Below are 14,761 nucleotides of genomic sequence, written 5' to 3'. Positions count from 1 at the left end.
GTTAATTGGAGATAAGATTCTCATGGACTTGTGCAGGCTTTGAACCACAGTCCTCAGATCTCAGCCTCCTGAGTAGCTAGGGGTTCAGGCGTGAGCCGCCCAGGCTCCACTTCGCGGCCTTTCTGGTGACGGAGCCCCACCTCTGACCGCCCTCTCCCTTCCCAGCCGCGACAACTCCCCGAGCCTGAAGGAGATCCGGAATGGCTGCCAGCAGCCGTGCGACCGGAAGCCCACCCTGCCTCTGCGCCTGCTGCACCCCAGTCCGGACCTGGTGTCTCAGGAAGCCACGCTGTCCGAGGCGCGGATCTCGTCGGTGGTCGTGGCCTCCAGCGAGATCCACGTGGAGGTGGAACGTACCAGCACTGCCAAGCCGGCGCTGACGGCCAGCGCGGGCAACGACAGCGAGCCCAACCTCATCGACTGCCTCATGGTCAGCCCCGCGTGCAGCACCATGAGCATCGAGCTGGGCCCGCAGGCCGACCGCACCCTCGGCTGCTACGTGGAGATCCTCAAGCTGCTGTGAGTGCCCGGCCTCCCCGCGAGCCAGCGCTGGGGAAGGGGCCGCGTGCCCCCACGTCCCTGGCTGGATTAGTGCACGTGGAGGTGGGCATGGCAGAAGGGCATGTAGTGAGTTTACACACTGCAGGTGAGCGTGTGGGGCCACTAGCGGTTCACGCCTGAATCCCTAGCTCCTCATGAGGCTGAGATGTGAGGATCATAGTTCAAAAGGCCCTGGGCCCCTTGCCTCCAGTGAACCACCAGAAAACCAGAAGTGCTGCCATGTTTCACAGTGGTAGAGTGCTATGCTAGTCTTGAGCAAAACAGCCCAGAGCTAGTGCCCAGGCCCTGAGTTCAAGCCCCATGACAACCCCCCCCCCACACACACACACACAAAGTTGGATATGTGGACGTGTACACAAGTGGAAGAATGAGTGTGCAGGCATATTGGCTTGTGCCTTGGGTTTCAGGGTCTGGGCACACATACAGCTGCCTATACAAGCATTATATATGCTAGTATGCACATGTCTGGGTGTGCAGGAGCTGTGGGTACCCATTGTCTTAAGATTTCTGCACATTCTGCTGTACATGCAGGTTTGCTCCAAGCTTGTGGCTGTGTGGGCTGTGTGTAGGCTCCAGTGTGTGTATATGTGTGGCAAGTCCACAGGTGGGGTGTGTAGGCACCTGCAGGGGTGTGTGTATATGTGTGTGTGCACACACATGACTTCTGCCACAAAAATGGAGTGTGCACATATTTCCCCGTGTATATTTGTGGTGTGGTGTGTGCCCTGTGTTGAATGCATTTGTGTTTCCAGTTGTCCTGAGAAATTGTGTGTGTGCATGAACCTTGTGTGGAGGGCTTCCTCTCCAGAATGTGATTCTAATGGCCCTGACCGAGGCCCTGCAGAGGCAGGGGGGGAGATGAGCTTGTGGTCTGCCCTGGGCAGAGCAGAACCACTCTGGGCTCAGTGCTTTGCCTGTCCCTCCCCGTCCCCATGCCTCAGCTGCTGACGAAGTGGGGAGGGAGGGAATCAGACCTGGCACTCCCATGGGGATTAGGTGCAGTCAGCTGGGCTTCAGGGGTCGAGGTGTGTCAGGTGCCGTCCTGCCCCCTGACACACTCGGGTGCTGTCCGTGGGGCCGGGGTTCCCTGGCCAGCTCGGACAGATTAGAAACTTGCTTGGCTCTGAGTTTCCTCAAGGCAGGGAGTTGTCTGGCCTTATCTATGGTATGGGCCACAGCCCCATGAACAAGTGCTGGTTCTCAGAGCTCCCCCTGTGCCCCGACTCCACCCCACGTAGGCCTGTGCCCAGGCTGTCCATCCTGACCTCCAATTCCCTGTGCCCCAGGTTTGCATGTCATCCGTCACACAGTTGACACCCTTCTTGCCGTCATCACAGAGTTGCAGGCTTCCCCCCTTCACAGACACGCTCAGGAATGCAGGCTGTGTTCCTCGTGCTGGGTGGCCAGACCCACCTGTCCTACACCATGCGGCACGGCCAGATGGAGCCCAGCGCCGTCAGGCAACCACATGGCCCCTGGCCAGGGTGGCATGGGGTTGACCCCCACTCAGAGCAGCAGTTCACACCCAGTGCCAGTCCTCTCTGCAGAGTGGGTGTGAACATGCCAGAAGCTTCTTTCGTATACTCAGGCATGTTAGGCTTGACCTAACAAGGCGTATCTTCCCCCCCACCTCCGTGCAAGGTGACAGTGATGACTGCAGGTGTGTTTCCTGTCCTAAGACAGTGCTGAGTGCGAGACGTTGATTTAACAGCAGCATTTGGAGGATGGTGGTCGTGTACGTGTGGATTGCTAGAAGGTTCCATGTGAGTGTTGAGTGGTGGCCGTGTGACTGACCTCCTGCATGGCTGTAGGCAGCATTCCTGGCTCTTTGCTCAGAGCACAGCGATGGGGAGAGCACTGGGCCCCGGATGTCCGTCAGAGTGAATTGTATAGAGCCCATGGCTGGGCCAGGAGCTGCACCTGCTGGGAGAACGTGTGGGAGGTGAACTCAGTGGCTTGGCACCCATATCCTCTGTGGAGAGGCGCTACGGTCTTGGGAAATCGACGCCTTCAGCCCCCCGGGCCAGGCGGGGGACCAGCCAGAGCAGGCATGGAGTCCTCATGGTGTGTCCTCTCCACCTGTCCACACTCATCCCGCATGTCGCACACCTGCACCTGGCCAGCAGCCGGGCTAAATAAATACTCAAGCTCCCAGCGGCCCACAGCCCCTAGGTCCCCAGAGTCTCGAAGCAGGCACATGTGGGGGCATGACACTTCCAGCTCTGCTGCTCGTGTGTCACAACTGGGTTTTAAATGACACCTTGGGGGGCTCAGATCCCTGGCTTCCGGGTTGTGGCTATAAAGTGGCATCCAGCTGACCTGTCTTACAGTAAGGCACACACCAAGCACTAGGGCCATGGAGGGTTTTCCGGATCTCTACAAATCAGTTACAGATAGGGAAAAAGAGGAACAGATCATTTAGTGGACAAGCTAGTGGTGAAAACAGATGGTAATGACACAGATGCACCCTGGACGTCTGGTCAGCAGGCAGCCCCGCGGCCTGTCCTGCCCCTGTGCCTGCCCACTGCCTGGGTGGACGCCTTCTGATACCCACTCTCCTCACACACCCAGTGCCTAGCATGGCACGTGCTTAGTTGACGTTGGTTTATATCATTCTTATAACTTATCTCAGGCCGTGGCACGTGCTTAGTTGACGTTGGTGTATATCATTCTTATAACTTATCTCAGGCCACTAGGCTTTCCTGGCAATTCTTTCCCTGCATTCAGCCTCTGAGCCTTTCCTCAGAACCATCCAGAGTACAGCCTGTGCCCTGGAGGCTGCCATTCCTTGTGGGTTCTTGGGGAGGAAGGTCGGTGGGGCAAGCCCCTCACTCTGGGGTTATCTACAGCAGGGAGCATAGATGGACAGACTGTCAGAAGTATTCAGTCACATAAAAGTCAGGGGAGAGTTAGGAAGAGGATGGTGGAGATTGTGAAACGTAGGGTGTAAAGGAGGCTTGGTCCCAGGACCTAGAGTCCACCCTCCACAACACTAGACAGATCCGCCCTCGTGCCAGCCCTGTCCTGCCCAGGGGTGGCAGGCTGGCAGCCCCCTCTTGGGCTGTGCCTGACACTGCCCTGGGCCGCCTCTGGCCTCCGGGCTGTGATTCTGTAGCCCTCTCCCTAAGCACCAGCCACCTACCGGGCCGGCATCCAGCATGGGGCTGCCTAGATGAGGCCGAGCCCCTCCCTGGGCGGGAGTGGGGAAAGACACTGGGGAGCTGAATGCTGGGGACAGATGAAAGTGAGGGGGTGGCCAGTCATCGCTCCGTGCCTGAGGGTCCTGGGGGTGTCAGGCTTGGCCAGGGACCAACCACATCAGCATTGCTACGTCAGCCAAAGCCCCAGGGCCAGAAAGATTGGGAGCCTATGGGCGAGGCAGTGTTACGGGGTGACGGTGCAGGAGTGCGGGTGCTGGGGGAGGCAGCTCAAATGCAGACCACGGGGCTTCTCTGAGCCGTCGTTGGCATCCTATGTGCAGGATGTCTTGAGAGCGTGGCTGCCTGGTGAGTGGGGGCAGAGCCTCCGTGTGACTCCCCCAGGCTCTTCATTTGTGGGTAGCTCTCCCTGGCTGACCACCCCTCACGGCCACCCTTTTTCATTCTAGGTCTGACTACGATGACTGGAGACCGTCTCTAGCCAGCTTGCTTCAACCCATTCCATTCCCCAAAGAGTAAGTCCTCCTCCCTCTTGGAAGGGCCTCCCTAGCAGGGGCAGCAATTCAGGAGACACATCAGGTGGCCGTGGGGAGACACCACAAGCCATAGCCAACAGATGGGAGCTGTGGCCTGGCTGTGGGGCCCCTGGGAAAGCAGGGTCCACACAGGCCTCCTTTAAGGGACCCAGGGCGCACTGAGCCCCAAAGGCAGCAAGGCCTCCACGCCCAGCCCTGACCGATGGCCACGACTGATGTGCAGTCTTAAATATGCCTCAGCAGGGAACAAGAATACTTGTCCCCCTTGTCTCCCAGGAGGGCAGTTAAAAAAAATGCAGTCAGGTGGCTCACTGTTGTAATCCTAGCTAGATACTGAGGAGGCTGAGATCTGAGGATTGTAGTTCAAAACTAGACTGGGCGTGGAAGTCCGTGGCACTCTTCATCTCCAAATAACCAAGAAAACAGGAATTGGCTCTGTGGCTCAACGTGGGAAGCCACTAGCCTTGAGCCGAAGCGCTCAGGGACGACGCCCAGGCCTCACAACCGACCAAAAAGAAAAGCTAATGCATTGGGTATAGTAGTGTACACTCCTAGTCCCAGCATCTGGAAGGCTGCGGAGGGAGGATGTGGAGTTTGCAGGCCAGCCCCAAGCTGGTGTCAAAAAAACCCCCACCATAATAGATGTGGAGTCATTAGCCATGCTGGGCGGTGAAGTGCTGAAAGCTTTTACTGCACTTACTGCCATCATTTGTTCATGTTCCACTTTGGATCTGGCCAGAAATGGACCCTCGGTCTCCCTCTTGCTGGCCTTCGTCCCAATATTGAGTTTATCACAGGCGCAGAGAGCAGGAGTGGTGAGTAATGGCCTGAGAAGGGCTTTGTCTGAGTAACTGCCTCGATGCCTCTGGGTCTGTGTTTTGATAGATTGGAAGAAGCCGGGCCCCAGGAGGCAGCTCCAGGCTCTCTCCGGAGCCCACTAACAAGCCTGTGTTTATGAAATGTGGGCCCTCCGAGGAGGGCATTACACCCAGTAATTGCCCCATTTGCTGGCCCGGCCGGTTCCCTGGGGGCCCCCAGGACTGGAGACTGGAGAAATCTGACTCCTGAGAGCCGCTTCTGTGTCGCCCGGGCTGCGGTATCACAGGCCCGATGCACTTGACAGGGCCCCTGATGCAGGGCTCTTGGAAGAATGGTCCCTCGTCGCCTGCTGATGTGCACCAGTCACGAGTGTGGCCGTGCCTTAATTGTGGAGCAATTAACAAACACCTGGGTCCCGGGGGCCCCCATGGGTCCCAGTGCATCACACACAGGTTGGCACTGCTGTGTTGACAGGTGTGGCCCCGCCGTGGCTCTGGGCTGTAGGGGCTCCGTGTGGTTATGTTGCCACAGCCCTCCCTGCACCAAAGGAGACCTTTGTCTTGAGCTTAGACTGGGGACACATGTGTCCGCGTTTCATTCTCCACTTCTCCTTCGTTCTTCAAATCAGACATAGAGTCTAGACATCCCTGGAGGAACCTGGAACCTTGCACAGGCCCCCTAACTGCCTTTTCCCTTTGTTTCTATGCAGAGCTCTTGCACACGAAAAGTTCACAAAGTGAGTATTGAGGCCACACCCTCCACCCTCCCCTGTCCCTACTGTCCCCACCACGAAGTCACCCTCCTTCCAGTTTGTTCTCGGGGCCATGTGTACTGTGGGCTCCCGTCTGAGCTCTCACCTCCACCCCCACCCCAAACGCATGGCCAGGCCAGGCCAGGCGGCCCCGGGAAGCACCAATTGTTGTTGGGCCTGTCTGGCCACGTGCCTTGGGCCTTCAGCACATACCCAGGCCTGTGATGGCTCTGCCCTCCTCTCTTCCAGGGAGCTGAAGTATGTGATTCAGAGGTTTGCAGAAGACCCACGACAGGAGGTGAGCCCTGGTCGTTTTTTAATTTTCTTCTGTTGTTTTTGGTGCAGTCACTGGCACTTGAACTCAGGGCCTTGTGCTCTCCCTGTCCTCTTTTACTCAAAGCTGGCACTTTACCACCTGAGCCCACGGATGGTAGAGATTGTCTAGGCTGGCCTGAAACCACGCTCCTCAGCTCTCAGTCTCCTGCATGGCTAGGATCAGAGGCACGAGCCACTGGCTGCGGCTTCTGAGGTGACGAGGAGCCACGCTGCCTATCGGAAGTCGGCTCCTGAAGGCAGGACGGAGGTGCTCTCGGCCTGGCCCTCCTGTGTGGGCCTGGGCGTGTTCCCCGGTCCCCTCACAAGCAGCCCGTGAGTGGGTTCTTCCTGACTGGACCCCCTCTTCTGTCAGAAGTGAGGAAGTGGAAGCTCGCTGCCATCTGAGGCTGCCTGGTGGCCCGCAGCCCAGGCTGAGTGCAGACCTCACAGGCAGCGCAGTGCAGCCCTGTGCCCTCACAGCCCAGGCCGGGGCGCCCCAGCAAGTGCAGCACCAGCGTTCAGGGGCATGTCTGCAAGGCAGGCCCTCCTCACCCCTGCGCAGTCCAGGTCATGGGGCCTCTCCAGCTGGCCAGGACTCTGTTTTGAACAGGATTGCCTTATGGTTCTCACAGGGGCTCTAAAGCCACACCGAAAAGCTTACTTCTAGAAGGATCTGGAACATCACGGTTCTCACACTGGTTCCAAAAGCAGTGTTCTGTATGACGGAAAGGCACTGGAAGGTTGGGCTCCAGCCATGGTCCGCCATTCCTTACCACATGGTGCAGATAGATTCTCAGAACTCAAGCACCAACAAACCTTGAAGTAGGGAGCGTAAGTGGGGCCAGCAGCTTCCCAGAACAGAGATGCTTCAGAGCCGGGCACGCACGCACGCACGCACGCACGCACGCACGCACGCACGCACGCACGCACGCACGCATGAGTCCCCAGGGAACAGCGTTAGGAAGGACAAGCCGTCCTCTGTGGCACCTGGTCCCCATCCTCCTCCTGGCCCTTCTTCCTGTTTTCCTCCCTCCTCCTCCTCCTTCTTCTCCTTCTCCTCTTCCTCCTCCTCCTCCTCCTCCTCCTCCTCCTCCTCCTCCTCCTCCTCCTCCTCCTCCTCCTCCTCCTCCGTGAAGGTGGAATTGTTCTCTTACGTTCTCTGCCGGATTTGCCGAGTCCTTGCTTCTGGGAGGGAGGGTGTGTGTTGGCATTGGCTGGTCTTCGGGTCACTGGGAAATAGAACAGCCCTGCCTGCTGGACACAGTGTTTCATGCTGGTGATCCCAGCGGCTTGGGAGGCACAGATTAGAAGGATTGTGGTTTGAGGCCAATGTAAACAAAAAACCTGAGACTCATCCTCAACCAGCAGCTGTGTGCAGTGTTGCACGTTGGTCGTCAGAGCTGAGGAGAGGGGCCTGCCTAGGCGGGTGCTGTGGGAAGCAGGGCAAGAGGCAGAGGTTTGCCTGACACAGCCAGAGCACCTGGCTGCCATGCCGGGAGCCACTGGAACGTGGTGGGGTGGGGGAAGCTCCCGTTTACCCCCAGAGAATTTTAGAGACTGGAGTCCCAGGGGCCAAGCAGCATTAAATACGCTCCTGACTGCCTGGCTGGCCGACCTTTTCCTGTGCAGATTTTGGGTCACTGTGTCACCAGGTCGCATCTCTGTCCGACAGGTCCATTCATGCCTGCTGAGCGTGCGGGCCGGCAAGGATGGCTGGTTCCAGCTCTACAGCCCCGGCGGGGTGGCCTGTGACGACGACGGGGAGCTGTTTGCCAGCATGGTATGCAGAGCGGGCCCTCTTCCCCTGCAGCACAGGGCCCCGCCACTGTGTCTGCCTGCAGACCTCCTCCCTCCCCAGAGGCGCAGGTCACAGAGGGCCGTTCCTGTCCCCGGACCCCTCTGCTCCAGGAGCCGAGGGCACTTCTGACCCCCATTTCACAGACGAGGCAGCTGGAGGCCGCGCTACCCACCAGGGACCATGGTCACTTGTCTCGGTGGTGCTTTGTGCACAGGTTTAAGTCTAGCACTCTGCTGGGGTTCTTGAAGGCCCTGCAGAGCCCCCCGCCTGCTCCATTCTTGCGGTGAGGTCCCTTCAGCCCCACCTGGGCTCCGGTCATAGCCCGGCCTCTCGCCAGCTGTCCCTCCCCTCCCCCCCAGCTGGTCACCTGCCTCTCCAGGCATCAGTTTCCTCATCAGGACCTCAGGGGACAGAGTTGACCCTTCAAGGGAACCACAGTAATTTCACACAGCAGCAGGGGTACAGTTCTGTGCTGGCCCATTTGTGGGCTCCAGAGTCCCCAGCTTGGGCGTTTCCTTCTAGAAGCTTCCTCTGCCTCTCTGTTCTGGGAAGCTGCTGGCTTCAGGGTTGGTTGGTGCTTCAATTCTGGGAATTGGTCTCAATCTACACATCATCTCCACTGTCACCATCGTGTGTTTAGGGAAGGTCTTTGTGCAGTCATAACAAACTGAGGCTCTGTCTCTGGACCTCCTCTTAGAAGGCTTCCAGGTCTTTTTTCCACTCTCTCTCAGCACCCCTCACCTGCTGCCACAGGGCTCCTGCTGCCTCAGTGTCCTGTGTACCCCTCCCCCAAGCACTTAGACCACCTCTCCTCTGATGTCACCATTTTACCATGACAACACCCAGCAGTCCCCCAGTCCCCTGCCCCTCCAGGCAGGGACTTGCTGTAAGCGCTCAAGAGCTGGCAGCCTCCCAGCTTGAGAGATTCCGTTTGTACGCCAGGGCTGTTAATGATGGAGTGGAAAGAAATATCACCAGGGAAGGAAGCAGCAGCCACCGGGCTGGAGAGGTGTTGTTTCCATGGAGATGGAGATGTGTTGTTTCCATGGAGACTCGTGATGAGGAAGTGGGCCTGGACCACACAAGGGCGTGTGGTATCGTGGGGGGAGGAGGTCTCCCCAGCTCTGAGAGCAGGTCCCCTTTCCCTAGACTCCCCACCCTCCACATTCCAGAAAGAAAGACACTCCTCCTGTCCCTGGACAAGCCCGGGAGGGAGCAGGCTTGCCAGGTCTTGGGTTGTAGAGTAAGCAATCTAGGAAAATGCCCTCTAGAGCCCACAGAGCGCCTGGGCCGGGAGCTGTCACATAAAAGTTGCCATTCTAGTCACTTGTAAACGCTCAACTTGGTGACTCTTAGTACAGTGATAGCTGTGCAGCTGTCCCCACCACCACCGTCTGTAGAACCATCCCAGCGTCACCTCAGAGTCCACCAAGCACAGCCACCCCCGGCAGGGATCATGACATTGGTGTCCTGTCACTGGGCAGAATGTTCTCAAGGGTTGTCCACGTGGGGAAGGTGTCTCTGCACTGCCACAGAGGGTCTGGTGGTCACGGAAGGCCTCGTCACTCTGAAGATCACTGCCTCACACGCACACACACAGCCACGCCCTGCCCCCCGCCCCCCATCCTCACCCGGCCCCTCTTGCCTCATAGGTGCACATCCTTATGGGCTCCTGTTACAAGACCAAAAAATTCCTGCTGTCCCTGGCGGAAAACAAGCTGGGCCCGTGCATGCTCCTGGCGCTGCGGGGGAACCAGACCATGGTGGAGGTGAGGGGCAGGCCGGGCCAGGGGCCCCAAACTGTGGTGGAGGCGAGGGGCTGGCCAGGCCAGGGAACCCTAGACCGTGGTGGAGGCGAGGGGCTGGCCCAGCCCTCTTGAGCCCACTGGCACCTTTGTCAGCTTCTCCATCTTGGCTGTGACCCGCGTGTTGGAGGGACGCTGGGGGGGTCCCTGGGCCTGGGCCAGGCGGGGTATGTGCTAGAACACTCGCCAGCTGTGCACAGGACCAGGATACTGGGCCCCGGAGTTCTTACTTGATGTTCAGCTGACTCACGGGTGGGTGAGGAGGTGAGGGCCCTCCCAAAGACCTCTCCTGCCAGTCTGAGAGCACACCCAGCTGGGGTGCTGGAAAGGCGGGGGCTCCAGGCCTGTTTTCACCTGTGACCTGGGCCACCCATGTCCAAAGGCCTGTCACCACATGCTGCTCCATCTCCCCCTTCTGCTTGCCTGCCATAGCTCGAGTCCCCCGCCTTCTGAGAGGGAAGGCAGAAGCCAGTGTTGCCTTCCACCTTAGCCAGGAAGTCAGGTGACATCATTCTGCCTTTTAGAAGTGAGTAGCCAGGCACCAGTAGCTCAGGCCTGTAATCCCAGCCATTCAGGGGCCTGAGATCTGAGGACTGTGGTTCAACTGTGGTTCAACTGGCGGGCAAGTCTTTGAGACTTACCTGGAAGTGGAGGTAAGGCTCAGGTGGTTGGGTGCCAGCCTTGAAGGCAAAAGTTAAGGGAAGGCACCCAGGCTCTGAGTTCAAGTACCACATCACCAAACTGCTCATCAGTGGGGAAACTGCTCTTGCCTCTATTGAGGAAACAAGCTGCAGGCATGGTGCTGTGAAACGCCGTGCTTCCCAGGGAAGACCCGTCAGTTAGGGAAGCAGGAAGGGAGCATCCGAAGCCTGGAGGTAGCACATACCAAGGCCCTGTGACTGGGAGAAGCTTGTTGGAGGTCAGGGTGGCGGAAATGCTAGACCTGGAGGAGAGGAGTGGCCATGATGGAGGTGCTTTGAGTCTGTTGGTGCTCGAGGCGCTGGCTTGGCCTGGCTCTGGTGCTGGATTGGGGTTAGCAGGGGAGAGGTGCTGCCAAGCTGGACCCGCCCCGTGGCAGTCCTGGGGGGATCGTGGGAGCAGGGCTGACCGGCATCCAAGCTAACACGGGCAGCTGCCCGGGCCCCCAGGCAGCCTGTACCTCCTGACAGGCGCAGGGCCCCGGGAGCCTGGGGCGCGGGGAGGCCTCGCTGCCTTGTCCAGAAGAGTGGGGGCGCCCATTCCCAGTGAGACCTTGGGGTGCCGTCCGGGGCCGCCCCTGTGACCTGCGTATGGCTCGCGCAGATCCTCTGCTTGATGCTGGAATACAATATCATCGACAACAAGGACACGCAGCTGCAGATCATCTCCACGCTGGAGAGCACGGACGTGGGGAAGCGCATGTACGAGCAGCTGTGCGACCGCCAGCGGGAGCTCAAGGAGCTGGTGAGCCGCCCACCCCGCCTGCCCCCTCCCGCCAGCGCCCGTCCCACCCCACCCCAGGCATTTGCTGAGGCCTTGATGCTGCACCCATGCCTCTGCGGAGGCGCAGCAGCACACACAGTGCACACAGGCTCCGCTCTGCTGCCTGTCGCTTCCGACCGCCCAGAGCAGCCAGGGGAGGCGGGGCGGGAGGGACAGGAGTGACAGGAGGGCAAGGTCTCGCCTCCTAACCTGTCTGCTTTCCTTGCAGCAAAGGAAAGGCGGGCCCACTAGGCTGACACTGCCCTCCAAGTCCACGGTAAGCCCTGGGCCCGGAGGTGTGTGGAAAGAGCAGGGAGAACTGGGGAACAGGCGATGAAGCTGGCAGGTGGGGCTGTGGCGGTGGGTTGGGGTGGACCCCAGCTTCGCACGTGTGAGGCCCCGGGCTCAGTGTCCAGCGCCAAACACACAGCAGTGGCCCGTGGCAGGCCGCCCGTCACTGTTAGAGTCATGGCGGATGTGGACTGAGGTGGGGTAGGCGCTTCCCTAGGGAGTCCCAGGGTTTTTACGGATCTTGTCGGCCCCTCCTCGTTATCGCTGGCGGAACTGCGGGTTCTAGGCAAGGAGACAAGGCCAAGACAGGGCACCACGAGGTCCAGCCAGCAGGTGGGAGTAGGAGGTGGAGGAGCAGGTGCTCTTCCTTCCTTCCACTCTGCCTCCGGCCTGCAGCCATCGTCCAGGGCCACCAGGTGGCAGCTACAACTCAGGAGCAGCTGAGTGGGCCTGGCTCGTGCCTGTCATCCCAGCAACTCGGGGATGAGGTCCCAGTCTGAAACCAGTGTGGAGTGGCAGGAAAAGGAGGGTTGCTGGAATATGGGTTCCAGACACCCGGCTTGCCCTGAGCCCTGCCCCGCCCCGCCCTGCAGGACGCGGACCTGGCCCGCCTGCTGAGCTCCGGCTCCTTCGGAAACCTCGAGAACCTGAGCCTGGCCTTCACCAACGTCACCAGTGCCTGCGCCGAGCACCTCATCAAGCTGCCCTCCCTCAAGCAGCTCAACCTGTGGTCCACGCAGGTGCCTCCCCCCCCCCCGCATGTCCTCTCTGCCCCCCTCCACACGGGCGTCCGTGCCCACTCCCTGCGGTTGGGGAGAAGCCCAGCTAGAGGTGGAGCAGGCAGGTGGGGCGCACAAACGGTGCCAGTGGCTGCGGGCTGCCCTCACTGCCTGCCTTGCCATCCCCAGAAGGAGAGCTCTGCCCCAGCAGCCGGCCCCCCGGAAACTGGTGCCTGGAGGCCCCTGAACCCGAGGTCCCTGGGCTCCCAGGGAGGCGCTGGAGAGGCTGAAGCTCTCTGTTTCCCACAGTTTGGCGATGCCGGCCTGCGGCTCCTGTCGGAACACCTCACCATGCTCCAGGTGCTGAACCTGTGCGAGACGCCCGTCACCGACGCCGGGCTGCTGGCCCTCAGCTGTGAGTACCCGGCTGCAGCCAGGCACGGGGGGGGGGGGGGGGGAGCGCCCAGCCTAGAGACAAAGGGAGTCTGAGCCGGCTCGAGCCTGCGAGCCCAGCCTGGGCCCTCTGGCAGAGCGGACATTTGTCCAAGCCAGGTTCTTGGTTGAGGAAGGCAGAGTCTAAGATGTGGCGGAACAGGAGGGGCCATTCTGGTCCCTGAAGCAGAGCGGGGTTGGCTGAGGGCAGGTGTGTGGCAAGGTTTTGCCATCAGAAGAGAAGGGCCCCACGGAGTGTAGGGTACCAAGGCCTAGTTCCCCCCACCCTCCCTCTCCCCTCCACCGGGGCCTGCAGGTAGTCTGCAGCAGCAGCTGGCACTGGCTCACTGGCTCTGTCTGTCTGTCTGTCTGTCTTTGCTCAGCCATGAAGAGTCTCTGCAGCTTGAACATGAACAGCACCAAGCTGTCCGCGGACACCTATGAGGACCTGAAGGTGAGTCCTTCCTCCCCACCCACAGCGGTGTGCATGGGGCTTCCCTGGGGCTGCTCAAGGTGGAGAGCAGCGGAGAAGGGAGCAGGCTGGCGGGACGTTGGCAGGTGAAGCGGTGAGGACCCGAGTGACACTCAATGGCCAGGGCCCTTCCCACGGAAGAAAAGGCCTGTGTGAAGGCGAGAAGCCAGGGGTCCCCAGAGGGAACGACAGAGATTCTGGGACCACAGAGCTGGGTGGGCTGGGGCCATTGCCACGGGCATCAGCCAAGAAGCCCTGTGGGTCACAGGACTCGGGACAAGTCCAGAGCCTAGCAGGCTGCCCAGGTAGCTTTGTTGGCGGGCCTGGGTCCAGGGGATGCACTTGGGTGGGAGGGGGTTTATGGTGAGGCCCCTCTGGTTATCCACAGGCCAAGCTCCCAAACCTGAAAGAGGTGGACGTCCGCTACACCGAAGCCTGGTGAAGGCCCGGCCCTCGTGGGATGGCGCCAGCCGTGGACTCGGATAGCTGTAGAGCAGCGGTCCTGGGCACACACTCAGCACCGGCTGTGGGCTAGATGGGGAGGGGAGGGGTCTGCCGCGCCCAGCCCCCGCCTAGTTCTTTTAGCTTCATGATTGGAACCTCTGACCTGATGGAAAGTGGACTTGGTGGCTCGGGAGGGGGGAGGGCAGGGCCCCTGTGTGGATTTCCTTCGCCTTTGTGTTCAATGCTCTGTGGGAGGGTCTCGCCACCCCCATGCCATCTCGGCCCCAGGGGGGGTGCTGACCTCCTGGAGGCGACAAGCTGAGCTGAGGTCACCCCACCTTTGGGGGCGAAAAGCCCAGCCCATTTCCCACGTCCTGTGTCCTCGCCATTGCTATGCAACGTGGTTCTTGTTGTACATAAGATTTAAATAATGCACCTATTTAAGAAATGTTGGCAAATTGCAGGTCTGGGACCTGCTGTTATTTATGAAGTCTTCGCCCCCCCCCTCCCCAGCCTGTAGTACTGTATGAACCAGTCAGCTGTCGGGTTAGTGCTAGTGTTATTGTTATTTTTTTAAAGGAAACAGATAAAAAAAAAAAAGAAAAAGAAAAACCAACAAAAGTCCCTCCTTGGAAAATGAATTGCTTTTTCGTAATGATTCTGTATGCTAATGCTTACCCGTTGGTCTGTCCATCCACCTACCGCTGTATATTTCTGATTTCTAAATGTTCCCACCTTCCTCAATGGTGGGGTCAGGCTTGGGGGGAGGAAGGAAATGGGGTTCCTATACTGTAACTTGCTCCTCTAAGACCCAGACTCTTCTCCTCTCCCCGTTTATAGATTTGGAAGGGGGCGCGACCCCTCACCCGTCTGCCCCTGTAGAGCTGCCCCCCCCGCCCCCGCCCCCTGAGCTCCAGTCACTGCGGGCCTTCTCCGGCCTTGTCCCCACCTGAGACGTGTGGCCCCTCCGTCATGTGCCCCCGCGCCCCTCATGCATGCCCGCCTTTTGCATGGTCTCTTGGAGAGGAGAAATAGCGCCCCACCAGCCTGGCTGCCCCGTGTCCCCCCTCCCCGCCCCTGCGCCCCAACAAGCCAACCTCGTGTCCTTTATAAACAGTCGGCTTTTTCTTACCAAGCCCCTCTGTACAGAACAGCCCCTTGATGGTTAATTTGGGGTCCCCTTCTCCCCTCCAGCCCCT

The 14,761-nt window shown here is 59.5% G+C and overlaps 1 protein-coding gene across 1 annotated transcript in view; it reads left to right on the top strand.

The window, feature by feature from the left end:
• Cmip (c-Maf inducing protein) overlaps positions 1-14,174 on the top strand; it is a 146,289-nt gene extending 132,115 nt beyond the window's left edge. Inside the window, exons 10-21 of the mRNA XM_090357223.1 lie at positions 166-519; positions 4,169-4,234; positions 5,784-5,810; positions 6,075-6,123; positions 7,813-7,920; positions 9,591-9,707; positions 11,046-11,186; positions 11,434-11,481; positions 12,089-12,235; positions 12,524-12,629; positions 13,030-13,100; positions 13,507-14,174. Coding sequence (XP_090213349.1) covers positions 166-519; positions 4,169-4,234; positions 5,784-5,810; positions 6,075-6,123; positions 7,813-7,920; positions 9,591-9,707; positions 11,046-11,186; positions 11,434-11,481; positions 12,089-12,235; positions 12,524-12,629; positions 13,030-13,100; positions 13,507-13,560 — 1,288 coding nt within the window. The 3' untranslated portion in view covers positions 13,561-14,174. The remainder of the gene's footprint in view (positions 1-165; positions 520-4,168; positions 4,235-5,783; positions 5,811-6,074; positions 6,124-7,812; positions 7,921-9,590; positions 9,708-11,045; positions 11,187-11,433; positions 11,482-12,088; positions 12,236-12,523; positions 12,630-13,029; positions 13,101-13,506) is intronic.
• The last annotated feature ends 587 nt before the right edge of the window (positions 14,175-14,761 follow it).

Source organism: Megascapheus bottae, chromosome 24 (assembly GCF_031878675.1).
Source record: "Megascapheus bottae isolate mThoBot1 chromosome 24, mThoBot2.hap1, whole genome shotgun sequence".
Classification (NCBI taxonomy): Eukaryota; Metazoa; Chordata; class Mammalia; order Rodentia; family Geomyidae; genus Megascapheus; species Megascapheus bottae.
Note: the sequence above shows the minus strand (reverse complement) of the source record. Positions and strands in the feature narration are given on the sequence as shown.